This window comes from Bubalus bubalis, chromosome 17 (genome assembly GCF_019923935.1).
Source record: "Bubalus bubalis isolate 160015118507 breed Murrah chromosome 17, NDDB_SH_1, whole genome shotgun sequence".
Classification (NCBI taxonomy): Eukaryota; Metazoa; Chordata; class Mammalia; order Artiodactyla; family Bovidae; genus Bubalus; species Bubalus bubalis.
This window is the reverse complement of record NC_059173.1, coordinates 1,217,462-1,244,375: the sequence shown is the minus strand read 5'-3', so window position 1 is coordinate 1,244,375 and position 26,914 is coordinate 1,217,462. Positions and strand designations below refer to the sequence as shown.

The following is a 26,914-nucleotide window of genomic DNA, read 5'->3' as shown; positions in this document are numbered from 1 at the left end:
GCAAACACGTCACACGAATACCTTCGACAACGCTGCTGCGGCCCCAGGCTTCACGGGCCTGCTGCCTGCAGAGGCTGAGGAGCTGCTCTCGGGCCTGGTTTTGTCCGCTGCCTGCACTCTGCTCGTCCCCGACACCTTAGGCGCTGAGCCGACACTCCTGCTTGCTTTCTTCATTCTGGGCTGCCTCTCCGCGATGCATTTACAGGCAAATCTGTGGAGAGAAACGGCGTTATCCCGAGAACAAAACGGCAAGAAAGTGCTTTAGAAATTTGTTTTCAAAGGATCTTACCATGAAATAAAAATGTCTGAAAGCTAGATGTCGTTACAGAAAATGAGGAAAAATTCGTAGACTAGTTAATCAGAATGCACTTCCTTCTTGAACACTACTGATCGGAAGTTACTCTTTGCATTCTGGTTCTCTCAGTACAAAGAAGACCCCAGACCTCTAACGGAAGGGGCCAACTCAACGCACGCGCAGAGAAGCAATAACCGTCCTGGCAGTGAGCACAAGCCGCTTTACAGGTCCCCACGGGGATCACGCTTTCCAAATTATCCAGCACAGTCCCGGGTTCAAATATTTGTCCTGACATTGCACACAGACCAGCAGAACAGCCCAGAAACTCCAGCATCAGGATCTAAATGTTTCCCAGCATCTCTCTTTTATCAAGAGGAAGCTCCAAAATGCCCTATCAGAACATAAGACTCAACGCTTCGTTCAGAAAGTAAGGCGTTCTGTACGCCTGTGAGAACCGTGACAGGAAACTTCCCGCCTGATTGGAAGAGACTGGGCTTCACAGCTCGGAGGACCTGGAGAACAGAGAGCACACAGAGCCGTGGCCAGACAGCCGCCCAGCACACCTCTATCAGCAGAGCCAGAATGCAGTCTCTGCAGCAAGATTGTGTCTGGGGAGACACGCTGGCCGGGTCTGGGTAAAGAAAGTCACACAACTAACACAAGTGAAAGTCTGCTGTGAACAGAAGGGCCTTTGCACTCAGTGCCGCTGAGCACAAAAAAGAGGCTGGTCTGTTTCAGGAAGGTTTCTACACACTTAGAAATAAAGGGAAAGTTACAGAATAACCTTTTGGAAGAGAAAAGCTCCCTTGCAACAGCCTCAACGACCACTTCACCCAGACTTTGCTCAAACGCTCCCGAGTCATCTTGCCCGATCTGCACAAACTGTACCAACTGGTCTGGCGGCAGGAACAGTGAGACAGAAGGAAGGGGCTCCGCTCCACCTCTCCTTGGTAAGGCCTCAGAGCAAAGAGAACGCTGTGACTGCCACCACACCCCACAAGGGAAGCACAGCGAGACCTCGGGCTCCTCTCTGGCCTCCCCCCAACTTCTCAGTTATTCCTTCCAGAAAATGCTGTATGCGGTGATCAGATCACTGTCTGCTTGCCTTCTTCTTCTTCCGCACGCCATGAGCGCTTGGCCCGAGGCCGACGCTCCCTAGACTTCAGACCCACCAGCTGCTCGTTCCAGGCTCCCTCCAGGCCCCCGGAGGACACTGAAAGTAACCCAGACAGACGCCTCCCAGGACACACACAACACGGCTATGCTGACCCTGCCGACCAGCGACTCCGCTCTTCTACCTGTACCAGCAAAGAACTGGGTTGGACCTATCACTAAGTCGATTTTGTAGAAAAATCAAGATCCTAAGAACGTTTCCTTCAGCCTCTCTTTCCTTTTGTATCACCTTCTCTTTTCTAAGTCTCTTGTCTTGTCAATGGTTCCCCGAAGTGTCTCTGCTCCAAATTCCAAGGCAGCCCTCCTTCCCACACCACTCAGCCCCACTCCCAGTCCCTAAACTTTTCCTTGGTCTGCACAACCCAAGGGAACTTACTGCAACAATGCAGCTGTCCTGTGCCCGCCTGTGCTGCCCACGGGTGGCTCCTGGGCACCTGAAGTCCGCCTAGTGCGACCGTCACTGCCTTTGCCCAGAGGCACAGCCAAGTGAGCAGCCGCTCCCCACTCCAAGGGTGGCTACGGGCGAGCAGATGGCCGCTGACGAACGCTGGTGAGGCCGCGGCGCGGCCGGAGCCCTCACAGGCTGCCGGCAGAGGCACTGCCTGGCAGCTCCTCAGGAGGTGACGCAGGCCAGCAGTCCTCCTGCCGCACACACGCCCGAGAGCAGTGAAAACATGTGTCCACACGGGAACTGACGTCCAATGTCCATGGGAGTATTATGCACGATGGTAAAAAAAAAAGGAAACAACCCAAACAACCTCAAAAACGACCAATTAAACCACGACAGAATTCTTTGCTAGCATTTAAATAAGTTTCTACTTATTAGCATGTATTTGTTACTTACTGGATATACATTATCATATAGTTCTGTGTTTACATGCTTTCTGCATACAAATAACATTTTGTTTCAATTTTAAATGTCCATTAATTGGGCAATGGCACCCCACTCCAGTACTGTTGCCTGGAAATCCCATGGACGGAGGAGCCTGGTAGGCTCCAGTCCATGGGGTCACTAAGAGTCAGACACAGCTGAGCGACTTCACTTTCACGCATTGGAGAAGGCAATGGCAACCCACTCCAGTGTTCTTGCCTGGAGAATCCCAGGGACAGGGGAGCCTGGTGAGCTGCTGTCTATGGGGTCGCACAGAGTCGGACACGACTGAAGCGACTTAGCAGCAGCAACAAACAGAATGTAAGGGCTTCCCAGGTGGCTCAGTGGTAAAGAATCCACCTGGAGAGGTGGGTTTGATCCCTGGGTCGGGAAGATGCCCTGGAGTAGGAAATAGCAACCCACGCCAGTACTCTTGCCTGAGGAATGCCATGGACAGAGGAGCCAGGTGGGCCACGGCCCACGGGGCCGCAAAGAGTCACATGCGACTGAGCGCGCGCGCGCACACACACACACACACACTCACACTCTCTCTCTCTCTCACAAACGCAGTCCATCCACCCAGTGAACTACTTGCTCCTCGGCTGTAACTGGCACAACACGATGAGCCTTGGAAATACGGTACCGGATAAAAGACCAGATCCAAATGAGCATGTGCTCTGTGACCCCCACTTACACAAATTTTCCAGAAAAATCCAACCCAGAGGCAGAAAGCTGCACAGAGGCTGCCTAGGGGAAGGAGACAAGAGTACTAACCGCTCATGGGTACAGCTTTCTCTTCGGGATGAAACATTCTAAACTCACCTTGTGACGGTGGTAACCCTGTGAATATACTAAAAACCACTGAATTTACATCTTTTTTTGGTCGCACTGTGAGGCTTCCGGGATCTCAGTTCCCCAGCTCAGGGTTTGACCTCGGCCTCAGCAGTGAAAGCATGCAGCTCTAAACGCTGAATCGCCAGATAATTCCCACATTTTACATTTTAGTGGGTGAGGTGTGTGGCATATGAATTGCTTCTGAATAGTGCTACTCTTCAGGGAAACCGACGGCCGCAAACCAGAACCTCTGGAAGGCAGGCCCCAGTGCTGTGCAGCGCCCGGCAAGGTAAAGAGGGGACGGCGGTGCGCAGGCGCCTGAGACGAGACGCGCACGGCAGTGGCCCTCGGGGCTGAGATGCAGACAGACCGCCCGGGGCGCTGGCAAGTGGGGTCCAGGCACACTCTCGGGCCAGTGGCTCTCACCGCCTGACCCGGGTCCCCCCTCCAACAGATATGTAAGCACACCGTTACTGCTGAGATGAAATCCAGAGACAGCCTATTCATTACACACGTTCTTCCTAAAAATGTCCACACAATGTGCCAACAATGTGAAGGTGATTTATAGTAACTCGCACATGAATCTCGACAGGAAACTGCTCAAGCAAGAGTATACTAGGAACTAAACAGTCAGACATCCACAGCTCTGGGCGGAACCCCTATGGCAGGCACCAACAGTCCCGACTTGGGCCCAAGCTCCTGCAGCTCGGGCGCTCGCTGTCTCCCGCGCACGCTCTAAGAGTGTCGCCTTCTGAAAGGGGAAGCCACACTCGTGGGATACGGCTAACCGTCTGTCAACTTAAGCAGCGGGGCACCCAGACATTCTGTCGAGCAGTATTCTGGGTGTAAGGGCATTTCTGATTGAGATCAATAATTGAGTTCACTGGGTGGGTGAAGCTTATTGTTCTCCTTAATGTCGGTGGGCCTTACCCAACTAAGTGAAGATGTGAATAGAAAAAGGCTGGAGTCTGATGGAACTCTTCCTCGCTGGCTTGAGGTGGGACGTTGGTGTTTTCTGCTACCAAGTCTCTGGGCGGGGGGGCCCAGCCTGCCAACTGCAGGCCTCGGGACGACTCAGCCCCCATGGCTGCGGAAGCCAAGCCCTTTTACCAAGGCTGCTTCTGCCCTACCGGCTCTCTCCCGTGGTGGTGGTGCTTTAGTCGCTAAGTCATGTCCAACTCTTGCGGCCGCATGGACAGAGGAGCCTGATAGGCTACAGTCCATGGGATTCTCCAAGCAAGAATGTTGGAGTGGGTTGCCATTTCCTTCTCCATCTCTGTCTCCGGAGAACCCTAACACACTTCAAAAAGCTGAGAACAGAACAATTTCCCCTCAGTGTCTACAGTAATTGCAATCTTGGAAAATTCCACGTATATCAAAAAAATATACTTTAAAAAAGCTTTCTTGGTGCAATAAGATTCTAGACTCAGTCATAAGTTTGTTTGTTTCTATCCACATAAATAATTTAGCAAGATATTTCCGAGCTTCTCAGGTTTCAGGAGGAGTTTTTATACCCGGAACTGTCACCTCATTGCATCTAGAATTCCAGGGCCCCCACCCGTAAAATGTCAACAGTGTCCACCAACTGCTGAGACAGGTCAGTAAAAAAAAAAAAAGGCTACAATTTTCTAAAATGATCCCTATTAAGGGCAAGGATCCCCTGGTGGCTCAGATGGTTAAGCGTCTGCCTACAGTGCGGGAGACCTGGGTTCGATCCCTGGGTTGGGAAGATCCCCTGGAGAAGGCAATGGCACCCCACTCCAGTACTCTTACCTGGAAAATCCTATGGACGGAGGAGCCTGGTGGGCTACAGTCCATGGGGTCGCAAAGAGTCGGACACGACTGAGCGACTTCACTTCACTTCAACAAGCTAAAACTACACCCTCAACCTCCCCTTCTAGACTTATCTACTTGTCCTAGGGGCCAGTGCTGGTCCTCTTGACCCGTCTTTTTCATTTTGAAGGTGTAATTAATTACTACGTTATTCAATATAAAAGCTACCTTTCGGAGAGATCGTAGAAAACTTAGCACCAGGTCCAAATCAGTATGTGTTACGTTATAGATGTAAATGTGAACACCTGCGCCACGGTCCTGCTCGTCTGCAGAGGCCTGCGACTGTTTCATTTAGAACTCTTTGCTAGGCGAGGGCAGAGATACAACTGCTCCCATTTATAGGAGTGCCCGCGCTCAGCCTGGGTGGCCAGACCTCTCACCAGGATGTTCCCGGACAGGACTGACCGCTCCAGGAGCCCGGCCTAAAGCTAATTACACATCCCCAGACACACAGGAAGTGGGCGTGCCCTCTACAGGTCCCAGGAATCCCCGAAGGAAAACCAAGGGCCACCCCGCCTTCCACAAGCGGCAGATCAAACATTGCTTACAAGTCAAACCACGGCTCTTAAGGATGCAAAGTATCCTGGAGGCCACTTACAGGAAACCCCACATGCAGCGTGTCCCCCCGCCCCAGCCAGAAGGCGGACGGTGCTGACCACTAAGTCAGGAGGCAAGGCAATGCTTCCTCAACAGGCACTGAACGTGTATTTTGTACCAAGATGAGCCAAACACCAGTTCTCTGCTAAGTGTCGTGGTCCAGGTGCGGTTTGGAAAAGAATTTCCAGATATGAGACACAATGAGAGGGAATAAAGTTTATTAGAGAGGGAGACGCTGTTAAAACAGCGGGCCAGCTCAAGGGAGAACCGACTGAACAGGGGTCTTGCGGTCATTTGATGACTGGACGAGCAGGGCAGACGCTGTCTCCCCGGGGGGCAGGAGGGGAGACAGGTGATGCTGTTCCGTCAACAGTCACACCATGGGGAGGGGAGGATAGTAGGGTCTGGGCTTCCATTCCTTCATTCCAAGGCCCTCCTGGGCTCATCTGCTCTCGCCTTGGTCACCAGAGGAAGCAAGTGCAGCAAGGCACAAACAAATGCATGAACGCCCAAAGCTGATTAAGACACAGATATCTACTTTTCCCTGGTGGCTCGGACAGTAAAGCATCTGTCTACAATGTGGGAGACCCGGGTTCAATCCCTGGGTTGGGAAGATCTCCTGGAGAAAGAAATGGCAACCCACTCCAGTATTTTGGCCTGGGAAATCCCATGGACAGAGGAGCCTGGCGGGCTACAGTCCATGGGGTCGCAAAGAGGCGGACACGACTTCATTTGCACCTACTTTTCAGGGGCTCACAGTCCGGGGGAAGAATGAGGTGCCTAAGTGAACAGGGCCACCCTTTACAAATCCCACTGAAACCCGAGGTCTGTACACGTGCAGGCTGACGCGGGAGCGGGGAGGGAGGCACAGGGCAGAGGCGGCGACCGCACAGGCCCCTGCAGACCTGCGTCTGCTCAGAACAGAGAAGGGGGCTGAGGGTGGCGCCGCCCCGACTGGGGTCCTTCCCACAGAGAAACCTGGGGTTGTGCAGGGCAGGCCGAAGGCCGCACGGAGGCGCTCGGGGAGAGGGGCTGGAAGGGCCTCGCTGCCCCCGGAGCGAGCTCCACGCTCAGAAGCGCCCTCAGCCCAGGCTCGCCCGGACCTGAGGGCCGCACCCCCGCCTCCCAGACGCTGGAGGACCCGGTCTGCAAGCAGAGCCCGCCTGCTCCCACCTCCCCCTTCCAGACGCGGGGCCTCGCCCTCACCAATACTACAAGGTCCTCTCACACACACTCCTGCTGAGTTGCTTTCCTTTCTCCCCTACTGATAACACTTTAGTATGAATCTCTCCAAACACACAGACACGCTGAAGAAACCGGACAGCCAACACTCCACCACTCTCCTTCCACAGCTGCGTCATTCACATTCTGAGAAAGCCCTACACTTGGATCTGTCAAAACTATCATTAGGTCAAATTCAGCTGCAGGTCCAGCCTTTGGGACGTTCTGAAATTCTGACTCTGACTTGAAACCCACTAGCTCTCCCTGTAAAAAGTGCTGTTTTCAATCTAAGTAATTTGTCCAATCAAGATCCTCACCTAAAATAAAAGGAGGCTGAGTTTAAGGAATCTCGACGGTTACCTCCTGACTCCAAAACCCTTCCAATTTAACGCACTTCTCGCACCTGATGGCGATGTCACAGGCAGAGAGCAAACGGTGATGAGGGCTTGGGCTGCATCGCGGACCCCGCACCCCCACCTCGGGCCTCAGCACAGCGCACAGCGCTGGGCCCCAGCGGGGCGCCCACTCGCGCTGCCTCCTTTCCCAGAAAGGAGAGTCGATAAAACCCAATTTACAGAGTTACTATACAAAATAACACGTGCAGACCAAGGAAGAGAACAAAAATCCCACCATCCTTGTTCTAGAAGTTATTCACCAGGGCTCAAAGGTTAGAAAAGTGTAGCAAGAACCCAGGATTGGGGACGGCAATTTTTCTCAGTGATTCAGAAACTCCACCCTCCCCAACCATCCACCCATAGAAAACACACTAACCACGTTTCAGAAATAATGCAAAAGGACCGGAAGATTTACCTTAACCGTCACTGCCCTGCATCAGGAAGGCTCCTCCCTGAGAGGACTGTCCTGGGAACCACGAGGGAGCTCTGCGGCCATCCCCGGCGAGAAGCACCGCCAGGCCCCGGCACGGCGCCCACAGGAGCCCGCGTGGTGACCACAGGGGCCGGCCTCCCGCGGGGAGCCGCGCCAGGATCCTGACCCCTCGCCACTTCTTCCTTTGAAGGCCTCTGTGCTCCGCCTAGTCCCCTCCGAATAGAACCACTCTCCCCTGTTACACTCAGGGCACTGGTATTTACAACTATTTAAATGGACCCGTGGGGCCCTCCCTGTGGTCCAGTGGTTAAGACCCTGCACGTTCATTGCAGGGGGCCTGGCTGGTCCTTGGTTGGGCAAACTAAGATCTCACATGCCGCACGGCTCAGTAAAGAAAAACGGATTTGTTACTTAATTGACAGTTTCTATTGATTTATTTATTTAGGACACACTTCGAGGCTCGCAGCTTCCTAGTTCCCCGACCAAGGATCGAACCCACGCTCCCAGCAGCAGGAGCATGGAGTCCTGACCACTGAACCACCAGGGAGTCCCTAAAAAAGATCATTTATTAAATCCACTGTGTTATTTAAAAAAAAAACAGTATTGGGAGATTTTCCTAATGGTTCAGTTGGTAAAGAAGGAGATGGGGGTTCGATCCCTAGGTCGGGAAGACCCCTTGGAGAAGGAAATGGCAACCCACTCCAGTATTCCTGCCTGGAGGGCTACAGTCCATGGGCTCGCAAGAGTCGGACATACCTTAGTGACCAAACCACCACCACTGGGAGACTGCCCCACCTGCGGTGTCTGATCAAACCTGTATCCTGAGGCAGGTAAGTCGGCCTCTCTGAAATCTGTTTCCTCATCTATAAAATGGGATGGCAATAATACTACCCACCTGATAAGGATTTGGGGAGGATTAAATGAAATAATGAACCCCCCAGTGCTCAGCAGGGTGGCCCACAGCAAGGATGGCACAAATGTGAGCTGGCATGATTTATACCAACACACGGCATGCCCCAAGTATGACTAATGCCTTGTTAAAACAAAAGCAGCAACTCAAAGGACTCTCTGTCAGAGAAACCCTTCATCAGGAATGACTAAAGATTATTTTTACTCACTACTGCATTAAATTATACACTGCGGCACATCGATGTCAACAAACAGCACTTGCCCCCGGCCCACTGAAAACCACACACCAGGAGCGCGGCCAGTGCGTGGCGGGGCTCCCGGAAGGGTGAGCAGGAGGCCGCACTGGGGCCCCAGGCCCGCCCGCACAGCCCTCAGAAAGTCACGCCGACTCTGCCGGCCTTGCTGGCAAGGCCAGGAGGACGGATTAGGAGCAACAGAAATTCAAACGTTCTATCTCATAATTCATACCCTCAGAGCCACGATCAGAACCATTAAAAAAAAAAAAAGGAAACTGCTTTGGTGTTTAAATTATGGTGTTGGGTATTAGCTATGGTGTTTTTATGTTATATATTGGTAACACTCCACTAAAATTCAAAAAAAGGTTTCAATCCAAGCAATCTAAATATCTCTCTCTCTTCACAAACTCCACATTCAAAATGTAAGAATATTAAAATTTTAAATTAAGAAAAGAGACTTAAAACACTAAGAAGGAATCACTGTCAAGGGAAAATGGAAATTTAGCAAACTAAATTGAAGCCTGTGAGCAAATGTTGCTAAATATATCAAAACAAATAACCAATTGATAAAATCATGAGTACTCCAACAGAAGGTTGAAAACTACTTCAATTAGAAATGTTTTAATTAAGTAAATCATAATGCAACAGACTTTCTATTCTGAATTCCTCAACATATACATTTTTTAAATCTGTGAATTCTAACACACAACCAGAAAGTACATTTAAAGATGTACATTAAAAAAGAAAAATACAGACTTGGAAGGACTTCCCTGGTGGTCCAGTGGGTGCGACTCCAAGGCTTCGGGAGTCAGTCACAGGCTCCGCAGTGCTGGAGCTCAGGCTTTAAAGGGCAGGTGTGTCGTACAGGCTTAGCTGTCCCACGGCACGTGGGATCTCCTCAGACCAGGGATCAGACCCATGTGCCCTGCCCTGGCGGGTGGATTTTGATCCACTGAGCCACCAGGGAGTTCCTTCAAGTCCATCTTTAATAGAAGCACAAGCTACCACTTACTGTTGCGTAAGTGTGGCTTCCCAGGTGGCGCTCGCTAGTGGTAAAGCACCTGCCTGCCAATGCAGGAGACCTAAGAGGTGTGGGTTTGGTCCCTGGGTCAGGAAGATCCTCTGGAGAAGGAAATGGCAACCCACTCCAGTATTCTTGCCTGGAGAATCCCATGGACAGAGGAGCCTGGCAGGCTACAGTCCATGGGGTCACAAAGAGTGGGACACGACTGAAGCGATTTAGCTCAAACATTACACAAACCACAGATGTATAGTATCGTGATCCACAATTTTTAAAGGTTATGTTGCTGCCTCTCAGTCGCTTCAGTCGTGTCCGACTCTTTGCAACCCCATGTTATAATAAAAATAAACATTTAAAAGACTCACAGAGAGAACAAACCATGAGTGGCAGTGGGGAGAAGGAAGGGGAAGGGTAGAGGAAATGAAATTTTCTCATTTTTAACACAGATTTTACTGCCTGCCTAAAATTAGGGTGTGGCCCATCGACTAATGTGCACATTTAGTAGGCGTTCTCCCTGCTCCCAGAAACCAGTGACGCAGACTCCGGCCCCACGGAAAGGCGGCCTTCCGGTGGGCCTCTCCTCCACCTCCACCACTAACCCCAAGTGTGCGCTCCCCTCCAAACGCTCTCCTGGCCACAGAGGAAGGGAAAGGAAAAAGCAGCCCCTCTCCCACTTCCACCCCTGCCCCTCAGAGCCACCTCCTCTCTGCCTGGCCACGCTGGCAGCGAGGGGTCTGGGGGGCAAATCCACAGGACCACGTGCCCGAGTGGACACTGAAGTCGACCAGAAGGGCGGGGACGGCTGGAGAGAAGTCAGATGTCACTGGAATGGAATAAAAGGTTGAGTAGGAGACAAGGATGAAGAACATTTCAAAAATGCAGCTTTGTGAAGGGCAGAGAGTCAGACAGTAATGAGGTGGCTGAGACACTTTGCTGGTGTTGCTGTTTAAGCCCAGAGCAGGCTGCCGGGGGAGAGCCGTGCTGCCCAGACCAGCACAGTTGATTAGAAGCCACCCTATGTGCCTGGAAAAGAGGAGACTGAGGCCAGGGTGGCAGGTAAGCAGCCTGCCCTGAGTCTGAGCTCGTCACTGAACTCCAGCTACTGACCAGACACTAGGAGAAAGGCACCAACTACCAGCAACAAAAATCCACAAGTGCGAGTCTGCTTCTCTTTGCTCTGGTCACAGAAAAAGTCACTTACACGAACTCACCATTTCTATTATTCTGCAGGGTTTAACACAAGGGAATATCTGAAAACAACTAGAAGCTCCCTGCATTTTTTCAAACGTAGAACTCTAAGTCGTCTTCTTACTGCTTTGCAAAGAATAACAAAAACAACAAACCAACCAACCCTAATCTTATACGAAGCCCGCTTCAGATCCACCCTGGAGACCTCCTTTTTAATACAAGCTGCTAAAAGACCGCTCAACTACTGCCGATGCTTAACATTCCAGACGAGTGACACGGCTGGAAAAAGACAGCCCAGAAGAATTTCTGGCTATAGTACACAAATGATTTCTCCAGATTCAGTCCAAAACAAATCAGTTCCCAAAGTTCAAACTCCCAGAATGCAAGAAAATTTGAGCCTCCTTTCCCTGCTCAGCCAAGGTTTTTGAATATTTACAAAAAGAAAATGTTTATTCATGATCCTTTCAAACCATGGCTTTATGCTCAGATTTTTGGCAGGCAGTTACAAAATTGCACAATACTGTATTCATAAAATTAACTGTCGGCCATACTTTTAATTAAAAATACCAATTCGATATATTTGAACATGTTTAACTCTGAAATACAGAAAGAAACATTTTTTGTAATTCGCTAATTATTCAAATGTAACAACAGTACTCTTTCCTGGAAAATCCCATGGATGGAGGAGCCTGGTGGGCTGCAGCTCACGGGGTCGCAAAGAGTCGGACACGACTGAGCGACTTCACTTTCACTTTTCACTTTGACGCACTGGAGAAGGAAATGGCAACCCACTCCAGTGTTCTTGCCTGGGGAATCCCAGGGACGGGGGAGCCTGGTGGGCTGCCGTCTATGGGGTCGCACAGAGTCGGACACGACTGAAGGGACTTAGAAGCAGCAGCAGCAACAATATAATAAATCCCTAAAAAAAAAAGCTAAAAATTTCAGATTTGAGAAATGTTTTGCCAATAGCACAAAGAAAGTCTTTCCAAATTAAAATAGATTAGAACTTGAGTTCAGTTTAATAAAAATGAAATCTTTTTTCAGTAAGTGTTTTGCTGATTAGATAAAATGAAAACTCATGAAAAACCGAAAGGATCACTTTTCCCTTTGCCCTTGGAGGATCAGGCAGCAGTCACCATGCGGGCGGTCCGGCCTCCAGGGGACACTCGGCACCGTCAGGAGACATTGTTGGTGTCGCAGCTGGGGTGCTGAACACCCTACAATTCAAGGGCACTCCTCACCCCAAAATCAACAGCGTCCAGGCTGAAAGACTTGGGCACAAAAAGCCCGGTTTAAACCCAGGAGGGAAGGAAGATGCTCGTCTCTGCGCAGCAGACCACAGATAGGGTCTCATCTGCACAGACAACCTGCTGAGCTGAGAAAGCCAACCCAGCAGAACTGGCTGAAGAACAGGGAGCAGTTATGACACGGGCCAGTTACACCCCTGGTTTCTAACCACGTTTTCTGGGAAAGGACAGCCGCTCGGAGGCGGCTCGGAGCTGCAGGGGCTCGCGCTGACCTGTGCCTCCTGCGGTCTCCTCGCTCGCTGCCGGGCAGACCCACGGCCCCAGACGGACAGTGAAAAGCCACTATGGCCCGGCGCCCCGACGGCACACGGGTGAGGGAAGGCGGGGACTAACCCTGAGGGCCCACTGCCTGCGGGCGCTTTGCCCTGGATTGTCCCCTCCCTACTCTCACCCGGAGGCGCAGACCTGAGCCAGCCGGCCGCCGAGGGCAGGGCATGAGCAGCATCGACCAGGCTCCCCACGACGGGCTGCCCTCCTCAGTCTCAGGCGCAGCCGTGGTGAGACGTGAGACGCCAAACCCCAGTGGAGACAAGTACCAGCCCCCAAGGCAGGCGGTAGCCAACACAACCCTTGTCTCTGTGCCCACCCCTCCTGCAGCCCTCTTCCAGCATCTACGCCAGGAGGGCAGCACAGCCTGGAGCCCCTGTCTCCGCCCCAGCACTCCACACCACCCGCCTCTCAGGCGTGACAGCCCCTCAGGGCGTGCCCACTCCCCTGCACGCTGCGCCCCCGCCCAGCCCCGTCCCCCGGCACTGGGACCACAGCAGGCCTCACTGCACGCCGTCCCGCAACCTTTGCGACGCACCTGGACCAGAAAGTATTCGCTCTTCACCCGCAACGTAAGTGCAGCTGGCGTCCAGGAGCTCACCTGGCAACCCAGAGCTGGGCACAGGCTCGGCAGTAGGGAGGGAGGCGCGGTCAGCCAGTCCTCCACAGAGCTCCAGACCCAGAGTTCAAGGCCACGCGCTGGGGTTGGTGCCCGGCTGCACCCGGCGCCTGCTTCACACAGCGCTCCCCGCTGGCCCGTCATCCGCAAGTCCAGAGTCCGCCGGGTGAGAAGCCCCCTGCCTTGGAAGCAGTCTCAGGACAGGCGCCGCTCGGAGGCCCCGGATGGCAGGAAGGCGCGCCTTCCCACACGGTGAACACGAGGGCAGCACGGGCAGGCCTCTCCCGGCCCCACACCCGAGGCGAGGCAGGGCCAGTGCCACGCACATCTTCTAAGGACCACACAGAGAGAGGGGAGCCAAATATCCGAGAGGCGGAATCGAAGCCAGGACCGGAGGGGCCCGATCTGCCACTGGAGGGACCTGCGTGTCAGGGGAAATCCTGGAAGCGCTCTCCAGACCCCCGTGACACAGGGCACGTCCCCTCACCACGTCCTGCAACCGCATGAATGACTCCGCTAGGGCACTTATCAGCGGCAGGATGAGGATGCAGGAGGGAAAGAGGAAGGCCGAGGCAAGCACTTCCTCCTGAGATCCAAATGTCACGGTGCCTGCTTCCGTGTGGAACGCTGAGCCGCACCGTGCGCCCCAAGCACACCGACGGCTGTTGCCAACTGCGGACCACGCGGTTTGTCTTTACTGCGTGAGTAACGATTACACGTCCAAACTCCCCACTCAATCACGGATCAGAAATTCAATACGACACAACCCATCGTGTGTCAAGAAAACAGAACACGTGAGATCAATCTTTCTTCCTAGTACCTCATTCTAATTCTTAACAAGTAAAACTTGAAAACAACATTGCCTGATTTAGCAGACTCTGGGCTATTAGTAACAGATATCAAGGACAAGAGGCATCCCTCAAAGGGCACAGCAGCTCACCCCAAACTCAAGTCGGTGGGAGGGTCTTCGGATTCTATCCCTCCAAAACTATTTCTTAAATTCAAAACATTTCCTCCAAGGACCAAATCCTACCTCTGAGAACGTTGCCTATCTAAGCTGATTTACTGTAAATGAGTAATTTAACTATTTCAGCCTTAAAAAGCAATCATCCCTTCTAAGGACTCCAGAACACAAGAGAGATCGTGCACTAGAGGAGAGCACGTGGGTCATTCAGGCGGAATCTGGGTCCAAGCGCCAGCTCCACCACGCACTAGCTGCACGACTCTGGACACGCTACTCACGTCCAGGAGTCAGTTCTCACACCTCTGGGTGGAGGCCCGGAGTCCCACCAAAGGGTGAGCTGCAGACTTCCTCCCTGCCCCACAGAGGCGAATTCCCTCATCCTGACTTCTTACTTCCTCTTTCCAAACAGCCGTTTTCAAACTTCAAAAGGTCCAGGAAGGCAGGAAGAGCAGTAGTGAGTGAAAGCTTTCCAGCAACAGATTCCGAGGCAGCTAATAATCAGCGAGGCCCCTACGCCAACCGCACGGCCAACCGCACAGCCGGGCCCTCCGCTCAGCAAAGGCTCCCACTCGCGCGGGGCCGGGCTGGGAGGTCAGCAGCAGACACCAGGTGAACGGGGGCTTCCCGCACTAGGCTGGGTTGGTGAAGACCCTCTGACAGGCACCGCACTGCAGCTCTCGGGGCCCCAGGGAACAGTGGGGGAACACCGGCTTTCATGAGCATCGCAGGGAACTTTTCGCAGGGGAGTTCGCCGGGCTCACTTTCTCACTGGCCTGTTTCCTGAGGGAATCTCCTTTGCAGGGCAGTCGCCCGTCCACCCCTTCCAGCCCCAGTCACCTGGAACGTCCCTGGTTCACTCCTGAGACGCAGCAGGGCTAACATGTCTAAGCTCCAGGCTCCCGACAACAAGGCAGACGAAACAGTAACTGCTGTGTACAAAGCAACCAGCGGCTAGAGGGGGGACAGGCCTCTCCCCGACCTCACCACGCTCTGAAGCTTCACCTGCAAGGCAGTTCAGGGACGGGGAGCCCTTCTCGGAAGCCACTCTGTGGCCTCGATGCAGATGCGGCCGCGGCTGACCACCCTCTCCACACCTGCGGGACGCCTTGGCCGGACAGACACAGCGCCCACGCAATGGGCAGCCACGTGCGGCGAGGACTGGAACAGCACAGCGGCCTTGAGGGGTTAGCTCTGAGTATAATAAACCCTGGGGGAGAAAGGAAACCCTTTGTTAGCCGTTCAGCAGAAACTCTCATGCAATAAATCCCCCGCCTTCAATTTTTATTTCCAGCTTTAAAAAAAAAATCCCTACAGAAACAGCATTGGAGAAAAAAATGACAAATTCCAAATTCATATCTGTCACTGTATTTAAAACATGGAAGGAGTGAAGACGGACTGCATACGTGAGAAAAATGAACCAAAGCCACCAGTAACTATCCGACGACCGTCCCGTACGCAGAGCTTGGCTCTGAGGGGCTGCAGGGAGGAGAGGCGAGACTCGGGAGAGGAGGGGAAGCGGGGCGGGCCTGTGAGGCCGGGGGCACCGCGGCTGGCCCCCGCCCGCCGGCCTTCGTCACAAGGGGCCCCTTCAGTTCTCGGGCAGGTTCTCACACGTGGAGCCGAACGTCAGTGCGACGGTGACTGCCATTTACTAGGGGACCTGCCAAAGCAGCACAAAATCAATCCAGTGCTCTTTCCACGTGAAGGCTCTTCAAACAGTTCAACCTCAAGAGGAACAACGCCCAGCCCCACCTTCTGTTCTCCAGGCGGCAGGGCGCTGCGGCTCCTTCAACCGCAGGGCAGAGCATTCCAGCTGAAAAGCAGATCACAGTGGAAAGAACACGGGAAACCTGGGCTCAAAACCGAGCGTGGCCCCTGGTGAACTCTGCATTCTTAACCTCGTCTCCTCATTTATAAAATAAGGAAAATAACAGTCATGCTAACTACTTTAAAATGTGTTGTGAGAGGACCCTCTAACGAACAGTACAGGTGGGATGTGTGGTTTTCAACCACGCTGCCATGGAGGCTCACTAGATTCCACCTACTAATAACCTAAACCTCATAAATCTTATGAATTCAACTAGTTTTGTAAATAAAGTGCTAGAACCCAATCCCAGTAAGCACATGTGTGCTGGGGGTGGGAAGGAGGGCCAGCAGCAGAACCAGGGGAGGAGGAGAGGAGGAGCCTGCGCAGCCAGGCAGCACCGGGCTGGCACTTATATACAGTACATTATATTACACTACACCAGACCTTCAGGAACATTACTGCAACACAAGCCTGCAGGCGTGTTTTGTTTTGTTGCTTTTTCAAAATACAAGGCACATTAGTAACCGAACTGCCCCCAAAAACTTCTGCGGGATAATATTTTATTCATTAGAGTGACATTCTGATTATTCATAGACAACCAGCATCCCGTGATGATGGAGCTGGCCTCTTACCTGGATGGGTAACAAGAAGGGTGAGTAACTGTGCATCTACATGTGCATTTCTAACTTCATTTCAAAGCCAAATAAAAAAACCAAAATAGAACCAAACATTTATTTTACCTGCGTGACCCCCAGGGCCAACACAGAAGGATCAGCGCAGGCCCAGCTAGGCTGCATGTCAATACAAAGCTGCCCTCGCTGGAGGGAATGCCCTCCAGGCCTAACCATTTCAGATGATCCAAACTGTTTTCCCTAGGCTTCACCACGAGTAATTTAGAGTAGGCTTTACTGGAGGGACAACCTCAATAATTCAAAGGGCCACATAATAAATACAGAAGGTTCAGGAAGAAAACAAGACTGGGGTGCGAAGTTCTGCCACGTCCCCCCAAAGTCCTCTCAGCAGCACCTTTCAGAAAGCACCCCCACGCCCTTCACCTGGCCCCCACGGAGGGGCGTCTACTACTCGGCACCAGGGTAAGAGGCTCAGTCCAGTCGCTCAGTCGTGTCCGACTCTTTGCAACCCCATGGACTGCAGCCCGCCAGGCCTCCCTGTCCATCACCAACTCCCGGAGCCTACTCAAACTCATGTCCATCGAGTCGGTGATGCCATCCAGCCATCTCATCTTCTGTCGTCCCCTTCTCCTGCCTTCAATCTTTCCCGCATCAGGGTCTTTTCCAGTGAGTCAGCTCTTCACATCAGGCGGCCAAAGCACTGGAGTACGAGGACTTGGATGCAATTCATAAACGTGCTAACTCGCTCACCAAGGACTCCTGCCCTGACCACCCGACCACAGATCAGTGGATCACCCAGAACTCTTCAGCCACATTAACCAGTTAGATCTTTTATTTATTTTCTCCTATTTTTTATTTTATGAAAATGTTTCTACCTTCTCCTTAAAGTAACCTGCAACAACATTTAGGGCCGTCTAGCCTTGGTAACTCATAGGTGCTCCTCAGAAAGCTGCCACAGACTCAGACTGCCCTGGTGAAACCCTAGGCTATGCTACCTGTTTATTTCTTGATGTCTCACTCCCACCCCTACTAGAAAGTAAACCCTAAGAGCACAGAGCATCATGTTTTATCGCCTCCGAGTCTAAATCGGTGCCTGATACATAGCAGCCTCTTACTATCTGCTGAACTGAATGAATACACAGTATATTTACACTATGGAATATTATCAAGACTATGAAGCTATTCATCATAATGAGTCAGAATGGTACGAGCTAATTTAATAGAATTTCCAGAAGTATCAAGTGAGTGAGAAAAACAAAAAGCAGACGGACCAAAAATGTCCCATGTTTTTAAAAGTACCCCCGAATACCCATACACTGATTAGGAAGTGGAGAACTCAGAACGTGACATGGGCCTGGAGGGGCTGTAAAATGGAGCAGCTGTGGAGAACAGTTGGTGATGACGCTAAAGGCTTAACGTTGCTATGATGTGACCCAGCGATCCCACTCCTAGGTACACATCTAAGACAAGAGAATACATCTGTCCACACAGAACTCTGTACATGGAGGTTCACAGCAGCATTATCCGTAACAGCCAAAAGCGGAATAAACCAGGCACTGCCCTGGTGGTCCAGCGGTTATGACTCTGAGCTTCCAATGCAGGGGGTGCAGGTTCCACCCTCGGCTGGGGAACTAAGCCTGCAAACCTCGCAGTGCGGCCAAAAAAGGAATATAAATGAAGGAACCAGGCTTGAAAACCCCAGCAGATAATGTGTAACAGGAGAGGTGAAGCACAGCTGAGCAAGTGCAATGGCGTGATGGGGTCTGCAGAAAACGCCGACCCCAGGAAGAGAGAACTAGAAGCCGGGATGGAAGACTGAAGACTGACCTGAATCATGGGACTGCCCGGCGTCCAGTGGTTGGGACTTGGTGTTTTACTGCTGGAGGCCCAGGTTTAATCTGTGGTTGGGGAACTAAGATCTGGCGAGCTGTGAGGCCAAGGAAAGACTGAGACAAACCCATCAAGGTTTCGTTTTTCGTTTTCCAAAAAAGTATGCAAGGAGAAAACTCAGTATCTCCTGCTCAAGAACTCTGGGGCCTGGTGAGCACAACAGCTGTGACCGGGAGACACTTTCAGGGAAAGAAAGGAGTGGGACTCGGGACACTGGTGTCTCCTGCGTGGGAGGAAAAGGGTCCCTCGTGGGAGAAAGGAGTCCAGTTGTGACTGCTGTGGAGAAAAGCAGCTTTAACAAACTGCCTCAAGACTTCCTGGGGGACAAGGTGTCCCGGGAAAATGGCTGAGTTGGGACTTTCTCCAAGAACATGAGAAGGGAGAGAAGAAGAAAGGGACAACTTTCATTTTTAACAAGTATTTCTTGACAAATTTTAACCCTGTTGCCAGTTTCTTTGCCTGTTTTCTAAACTTAATCAGGATTTCTCTCTCTTTTTTCTTTGGTATAAACTCAGTTCTTTTGACAAGTAGTGCAATATGGGTTTTGGTTTGTTTTGTTTTGTTTTTAAGAGACAAAGTATTTTTTCCCCTTTAACATTCCTGTTTTCCCTGGGCTATATGCACAAAAGACAAACTTGAAATTTGATATCATTTCTTAATATTTTACCATTCAGTAACATCAGATTTTTAAAAATCACACGGCAGAAGGCACGCAAGGAGGGGAAAGGAGACAATATGCAACAAGTAAAGATGATGCCCGCCTCATTTCTGTTGATAAAACAGACATTACAGAGTCTTCTCTATCAAGAAGCCAGATTTGAAGGAGACGCTAAGACACAATTAAATGGACTCCGCAAGTTGGCGTGCGTGGCTGGGAGGTGTCGCAGGGCTGGCAAGGCCAGTGGACCTCTGGAGGGGCTGCGCCTGAGGGTCTCTGCACCCTGCTCTGCGTCAGGCACCAGGGGCCAAACCCTAAGGCGAGGGGGCTGGACGGGCCTGCGGAAGACAGGGCCAGGGAGGCCCTGCAGGCAGGGACTCTGAGCCGAGTTTTGCAGGACGAGGTGAATGAAGAGCATTCCAGCAGGAGATGTGTGAGTACCGGGGGAGGGGGGGGGGGGGGGGGGCATTGAAGGGTTTTAAATTGTGCCAGGGCGGGGAAGTAACTCAGCAGATTAACATTTTAGAAAGACAGGCAGGAGCAAACCTCAGGATTTAACCAAAAAAATAAAGCCAGGACAACAATGAGGACGTGAGGAAAGGTCAGGAAAAACACATCTGCCCTCTTTTCTGTGGACAAATGTCCTTTACAGAGTTACCACATTCTCCTCCGAAACTGGAGCACTCAGAGGTGAGTGAGACCGGTCCATCCTCCAAGGCGAAAATGAGTATTTCAGGAATTAGAGATTATAATATTTTGAGACACCTTAAAAATGCATGTCTGATACACATTATACATTGCAGTTTTAAAAGTACAAAAAAAACTTACAATAACTCTAAATCTGCTAAGAGTTTTTAAATCTTTAAAAATGTTTAAGATTTCATGGACACAAAGGCCATCTGTTACACATCCACTCTAAAACGGACGAAGCCAGCCACGTCTCCCAGCAGCACAGCGTAACTTCTTGATGTCACGGTGCTTCACAGCCAAGACTGGGGCCACAGTACTGAGAGTTCCCAGCGGACTGCGAATCCCCACAGGGGTTCTTTACCTCAGCAGCCAGTCTATTCAACATGAACAATCCCAACCACCGGGAGGAATTCCCCTGCCTGGGCTTACACACACACACCCACGAATATCCTGACATTTTATATCTGGTAGAAAGGGTGATCAGAATAGAAGTATCGTTAATACATAACAGAGCCTTCTTAGCTGCCTGTGGATCGTGACAAACGAGTGACAAACCACAAAGTAAGCTCATATTTACTCTTAAAAAGTATCTATATTTTAACCTTCTTTGCAGCAAAAGCCCCAGGAACTTTTTCCTAAACTCCCTCACTGCAATAGCAAAACAATAGATTCTAGGTTCTTTTTTCTAAAAAAATCTTATTGTGATAAGGAAACGAACCTTGTAGTTGCCATTTACAATCCCATATACCACCATTTACTATCCCCATCATGCCATAAAAGATGCTTTAACATCAAGAAAATGACATTTTTAGAAAGAACAGCCTTTTAACTGAATAAATTTAGTTTTACAAAGAACTCTCTATACTGTCCTTGCTCTTTAACACACTGAAGCCCACTCAACACTTCGTTTCATGGCCTGACCATGGTCTGTTCACCCCAGCTTTCCGACACCACCTCTCCAATCTTTAAGGAAGGACCAGTGTCATGGAACTGGTGAGAAGGCCCAGTTCTACCTCTGGCTGGAGAGGACGAAGTAGCCAAGGAGCCACTGAACATTAAAGCCGACACCTCAAGCAGAGCCCTTCCATCTCCACTTCCAAATCCCACCTTTACACGTGGGGAAATGACGCCCAGAAAGGAAAGCTGACTTGCCCAAAGCCACAAAGAGCATTTACCTCGCCTAACACCTTGTCACTTTTCCTCTACTGCATAATAACTGCGCATAAGTGAGCCGCGTGATTTGAATATGTGTATGGTTACACACCAAGTCTTAATGCATTACGAAACCCAACCCTGATAATTACTTTGAACTAAAGCAGTATTATCATCTGAGTCATCTGAAATACGGGCTTCCCAGGTGGCGCTCGTGGTCAAGAATCCTCTTGCCTACGTAGGCAACAGGGGTTCTATCCCTGGGTCGGGAAGATCCCCTGGAGTAGGAAATAGCAACCCACGCCAGTATTCTTGCCCGGAAAATTCCACGGACAGAGGAGCCTGGCGGGCTACAGTCCACTGGGTCGTCAAGAGTCAGACGTGACTGAGCGCGCACACCCGGTCTGGAATACAAGATGCGCTGGGTCGAGTCAGCTGTAGAGAGAGCCTGTGCCTCACAGAAACCCCGTCTCAAGACGACGCAAGGCGGATACGCACCCCCAAAGGCTGAGTTTAAAACAGAAATTCTGATACAGGCCTCACCTTAGCCACAAGCACCGTGATCACTTTCCACTCACTGTGATGCGGAACTGGACACTCAGGTGCCTGGACTGCTGCCAAGGTGCGCAGCGATAAAGCTTTACCACGGCACAATGTTCTCGGTCTTACTAAAAACGAACGTCAAGGAAATCCCTACATACCAAGAATGCGCACAGGCAATTCAGCAAAGAGCGTCCTCCAGCTGTCTCAAGTTGAGTCTTTAAAGACTGCTTGGAGCGCAATCAAAGGAGAAAAGGAGAGGAAAAAAAATCAGCGGCCCAGCTATCTCTTTATAGGAAAAAAAAAAATCTTACCCAGGCCAATACCCCACTTCTCCTCACAGCGTACACCCTTCATCGATGTCTTTATTTGATAAGCTATCCATAGGTACTGATGTCTGCTGTATCTACCAAGCCCCCAGGCTCTGATTTCATCTCAAGATGCAGCTCCCGGGGTGATAGCAAACATTATCTGTAGTTTCTTGCATCTCTTGCAAATTTACGAAACATTGTCAATGTCTGGAGATGCCTTAAAAAAAAAAAAAAAGACATTTCCCCCATAATCGATACAGGACGACGAATTTATGGTCATTTCCCTCGGGTCCTCGCGTGCTTGCCGGAGAATTACCAAGGGCATCAGCAAACCCAGATTCTCTTGCGTTTGAGTGATCACAGGGATTCTTCCTCGGTTTTGTTAAGCAGGCCGAAACTATGTGGTCACTGATTTCTTTTTCCCAAGTCATCTATCTCCAGGGGAGCTGCCCAGAGACCAACTCCGATGCCTTAAGCGTTAACCACTGAAGCCATACAATGACCGGATTGCGGGAAATGCAAAGATGTCCTCGGCAACTAGAATATTCACGTTCAACCGGAGGCAATGAACCGGGTTTGGAGAATTAAGGACCCTCCGCCCGCTCGGTTGACCCCGCCAGCAGAGAGCGGGGCGCAGGTGGGGGGCGCGCGGCCGACGGAAACGGAGCCCGCAAGAGGCCCGGGCCAGGGAGCCAGCCGGGGGCTGGGGGGCCAGAGCACTACTGGCCGGGGGCTGTGGAGCGGTGGCCCCGGCCGCTTCTGGGGCGCGAGGGGAGGGCGGCGGCGGGCGCGCGCGCGGAGCCGGCCCGGCCCCGGGCGGCCGGGGTCGGGGGGCGAGGCTGCCGGCCGCGACGGCCTCGCGGGCGGCTCGGGGGCCGGGGAGCGGCCGGCGCAGGCGCGCGCCGGGCTGGGGGGCCCGGGAGGGGACGGCGCAGGCGCGGGCCGCCGGGGTCCGCGGGGCCGCCGGGGCCGGGCCGCGCGGGCGGCGCGGAGGAGAAGAGGCGCGCCGGCCGTCGCTCGCGCTGAGGGGGCCCGGAGCAGGCTCTTACCGCGCGCCGCCGCCGCCTCGCTCGCTCGCTGGCTCCGCGGGCTGGGGCCGGGCGGCGAGCTCGCCCGGTGGCGCGGCCCGAATCCGTTGAGTCCGGCCTCAGGGCGGCAGCCAACCCCGCGGCGCCGTCCGCCCGGCCCGGCCCAGCCTCCCTCACGGCGCCCCCGCCCCCGGGCCCGCCTCTTGCCCGTCCCCCCACGGCCGCCGAGGACTGCGCAGGCGCGGCGCAGGCCCCGCCCACAGGCGCCGCTGCGCAGGCGCCGGCCGCGCGGCCCCGTTCGCGTCCCCCCTCCCCCCGGCCCGTAATCGCGCAGGCGCCGTACCGTCCGACTGGTCTCGGGCAGCACTGCGCATGCGTCAGGCTTCTCGCGGGCGCTCCGGGTGGCGGATGCTCTTGGCGATGGATTTTCCTGGCGGCTGTTCCAAGCGTGGCCCAGTGATGCGTTAGCGCTCCCCCCATCCTGTCCCAAGGTTCGGCTTAGCCCAAAGGTCCAGCTTTCATGCAGCACGTATCTACAGCTTGCCAGGAACAGTGCTGGGCTTGAGCTGGACAGGGGTGAGAAAAACACAGAAGCCCTGCCCTCCCGGTACCACCCGGAGGTCTTGGAAGAGATGGGGTGCAGGTTTTAAAATAAGCACAACATTAGCCGTTCTAAGTCTAGACAGTGTCTTCCCATATCATTTTTACAGAGTTATATGTTTTCAGGAAAGTGTTCATGTTTTCAAAACCATTGGCGTAAAGTTGTTCACGTAATTCTCTGGTGGTTTTTATTAATATAAATCTTTGTTCCTTTTTGCTTCTGAATAAATTTCTAATACAGTCACATGTTTAAAAGTTCAGAAAGCGCCTTCTCCACCCCAACTCCCCTGCTGTAGTTGCTCTTCCCAGCTGCAACTAACTGCATTGAGTTTCTTGATATCCTCCTAAAAAAATTTTATGAATATAAGCAAATATCCAAAATAACCGGATTGCTTCTTTTGATTCTCTTTTTATATATACCACAAATGGAAATGGTAGTCTACTATGGGCTTCCCTGATGGCCTACTTTACATCATGATCTGTACCTTTTTAAAAAAAAATCAGAATAGCCACGATGGTTTAATAGCCTGGAGATAATCCAACATGTGGGTAGGACTTGACTCATGGTCCTCATCACCAGACAGCCTGGGTTTAAATCCTGGCTTCCTCACTTTCGAACCATTTGTCTTTGCATTTCAGTTTCTTAATCGACAAAATGGGAGCTGTTACGGGTTTTGGGGATTAAGTGGGATAATGCATGAAGGGAGCTTGGCGTGATGCCCAGCAGCCAGCAAATGCCTGGTGACCGTGAAGGGCATTCACGTTGCATCCGTTTTGGCCTTTACAGTTCAAACAGGTCTCATCATCATTTAGACCTAACGCCAGCCCTGTAAGAACTGCACAGAGGAGGACAATCTAATATAAAAGACGAACATAATATATTAGACTGTAATTCACTTCATGGGAAATAGAGGGGGAAACAGTGGAAACAGTGTCAGACTTTATTTTCTTGGGCTCCAAAATCACTGCAGATGGTGACTGCAGCCATGAAAGTAAAAGACGCTTACCCCTTGGAAGAAAAGGTATGACCAACCTAGATAGCATATTGAAAAGCAGAGACATTCCTTTGCCAACAAAGGTCTGTCTAGTCAAGGCTATGGTTTTTCCAGTGGTCATGTACGGATGTGAGAGTTGGACTGTGAAGAAAGCTGAGCGCCGAAGAATTGATGCTTTTGAACTGTGGTGTTGGAGAAGACTCTTGAGAGTCCCTTGGATTGCAAGGAGATCCAACCAGTCCATCCTGAGGGAAATTAGTCCTGAATATTCACTGGAAGGACTGATGCTGAAGCTGAAACTCCAATACTTTGGCCAACTCATGCAAAGAGTTGACTCATTGGAAATGACTCTGATGCTGGGAGGGATTGGGGGCAGGAGGAGAAGGGGATGACAGAGGATGAGTTGGCTGGATGGCATCGCCGACTTGTTGGATGTAAGTTTGAGACAGGGAGGCCTGGCGTGCTGCAATTCATGGGGTCACAAAGAGTCGGACACTACTGAGCGACTGAACTGAACTGAATATAAACGTATGCAAAATAAGTATATGAATCAATGAAATACAAAAATCTGAAGGTCAGGAAAAAGAACTTGAGCTGTTTGCCAAGTCTCCCCTCTCCCTTGCCAACACTGCAACTTCCCCAAGGGTCACCACATTCTGACCTCTAACTCAGGATGAATATGGGCCAATTTTGAACTTATACATGCGAAATTCTATCGTATTGATTTCCAAGGGCCGCAGTAACAAGTTACCACAACCTGGGTGGCTTAGAACTACAGGAACATATCATCTCAGAGTTCTGGAGGCGGCAAGTCCAACCCCTGGGAGTCAGCAGCTCTGAGTCTCCTTGGAAGGTCCTTGTCTCTTCTGCCTTCTGCCGGCTGTCTGCATTTCTTGATGCTCCTTCACTTGTCGCTGCTTCGTTCCAACCTCTGCCTTGGGCTGTGGTCTTTGCTGTGTTTGTGTGAGACCTCCCGTTGATTCTTAGGTAAGGACACTCATGCTGGTGTTTAGGGCCCAGCCAGATAGTCGGGGATAAACCCCCCATCTCATGATTCTTAATCTATCACATCTTCAAAGACTCTTCCAAATTAGCTAACATTTACAGGTCCCAGGGAAGCACTGGGTATCTTCAGGGGACAGTGTTCAGCCTGTAGCAAGTATCCTCCTGTGTCACTCTTTCATTCAACATTAAGTCTGCAAGACGCATCCATCTTGTTGCGTGCATCCGTGGCATGCGAAATGAGCATCACCGCCCTGTATGAATTTACCATGCCGTGGTTCATTCTATTGATGGACATTTGGGTTGTCTCCAGTTGTGAGCTATTTGTGGAATGAAAACTGAGCTAAGCAAAAAAAACATTCCTGGTATCGCCAATGGGAAGCTATATGCATCCTTGGTACACGCCCTTAGGTTATCTGATTCTGAATTCTGGGGGGCTCTGGGCCTTATGGGCTTCCCTGGTGGCTCAGGTGGTAAAGAATCTGCCTGCAGTGCAGGAGATCTGGGTTCGATCCAGTGCAGGATATCTGGGTTTGATCCCTGAGTCTGGAAGACACCCTGGAGAAGGGAATGGCTACCAAATGCAATATTCTTGCCTGGAGAATTCCACGGACAGAGGAGCCAGGAGGGCTACAGTCCTTGGAATTGCAAAGAGTCAGGTAGGACTGAGCCACTAACATTTTCTCGCTTTTTCACTTCCTGGGCCTTGTATTGTCTTTGAGCTCCTTTGCAATATAGAAGATTGATAGCAATGCAAATAATTCTTGTCCTGGGACAACCCTCCCCCACAGTGGAAAAACCAGTTTTGCCTCCAAGTTCATTTCAACATTTCTATTCTGTAAATGTGTCTGACCTTGTGTCTCCTTTCAACTGATGGTAACATCTTGCCAGTTCCCTCACTTAATGAATGAGTTCAGTAGACTCTTTGATTATGTTTATTTTATATTTGTATAAGAGTCACGATTTTACTTTTTTAAAAAATTACTCGTTAACATTAGGAATCAAGTTCCCATGACCCTTCTGATACACAGCAAATTACTTTTCATGCGTCAAAACCACGAAGTTAGATTTTCTGCCGTTGGAATTCCAAAGTAAAAGGGGCTGCTGACATTTTCTGAGTAGCAGCCAGTCTGCACACCTGTGCAGGGGGTGGGTGGGCGTGAGAGAGGGCTTTGGCCAGGTCCCTAGTCTCTCCGGATAGGCAGCCGTGTAACTTGGTCCCGAATCAGGTGAGATGGGGCCCAGGTGTCCTGGAGGCATGAGCAGGATTCCAGGAGGAGATGGCAGTTGAGGAGGATCTGAGGCAGAGAGCGCTTCCCCCGCTAGACCTCGAACTTGGCTTCTGTATTGTGGACAGAAGCCGGTCACTGCAGCTTTGGGACTGGGAAGTGACATGCGGGAAGACTGGGAGGCAGGCCCTGAGAGCCTGGGGACCTGGAGAGGCCG

At 51.5% G+C, this 26,914-nt stretch overlaps 1 protein-coding gene and 1 long non-coding RNA gene across 6 annotated transcripts in view; one reads left to right on the top strand and one right to left on the bottom strand.

The window, feature by feature from the left end:
• Nucleotides 1-23,050, bottom strand: part of SPECC1L (sperm antigen with calponin homology and coiled-coil domains 1 like) — an 87,152-nt gene extending 64,102 nt beyond the window's left edge. Inside the window, exons 1-3 of one of the 5 annotated variants that reach the window (XM_044930629.2) lie at nucleotides 22,893-23,050; nucleotides 15,166-15,370; nucleotides 22-211 (exon numbers count right to left, since the gene is read on the bottom strand). In XM_044930629.2, coding sequence (XP_044786564.2) covers nucleotides 22-174 — 153 coding nt within the window. In that variant the 5' untranslated portion in view covers nucleotides 175-211; nucleotides 15,166-15,370; nucleotides 22,893-23,050. Of the gene's footprint in view, nucleotides 1-21; nucleotides 212-15,165; nucleotides 15,371-21,846; nucleotides 22,560-22,892 lie in introns of those variants that run through there. The other 4 variants (XM_044930628.2, XM_006065616.4, XM_044930630.2 and 1 more) reach the window with 4 other exon arrangements.
• On the top strand, nucleotides 14,374-15,159 carry LOC123330034. The gene is made up of 3 exons (XR_006545732.2): nucleotides 14,374-14,495; nucleotides 14,573-14,772; nucleotides 14,965-15,159. It is a non-coding gene; the product is annotated as an uncharacterized LOC123330034 (long non-coding RNA).
• Nucleotides 23,051-26,914: the final 3,864 nt, after the last annotated feature.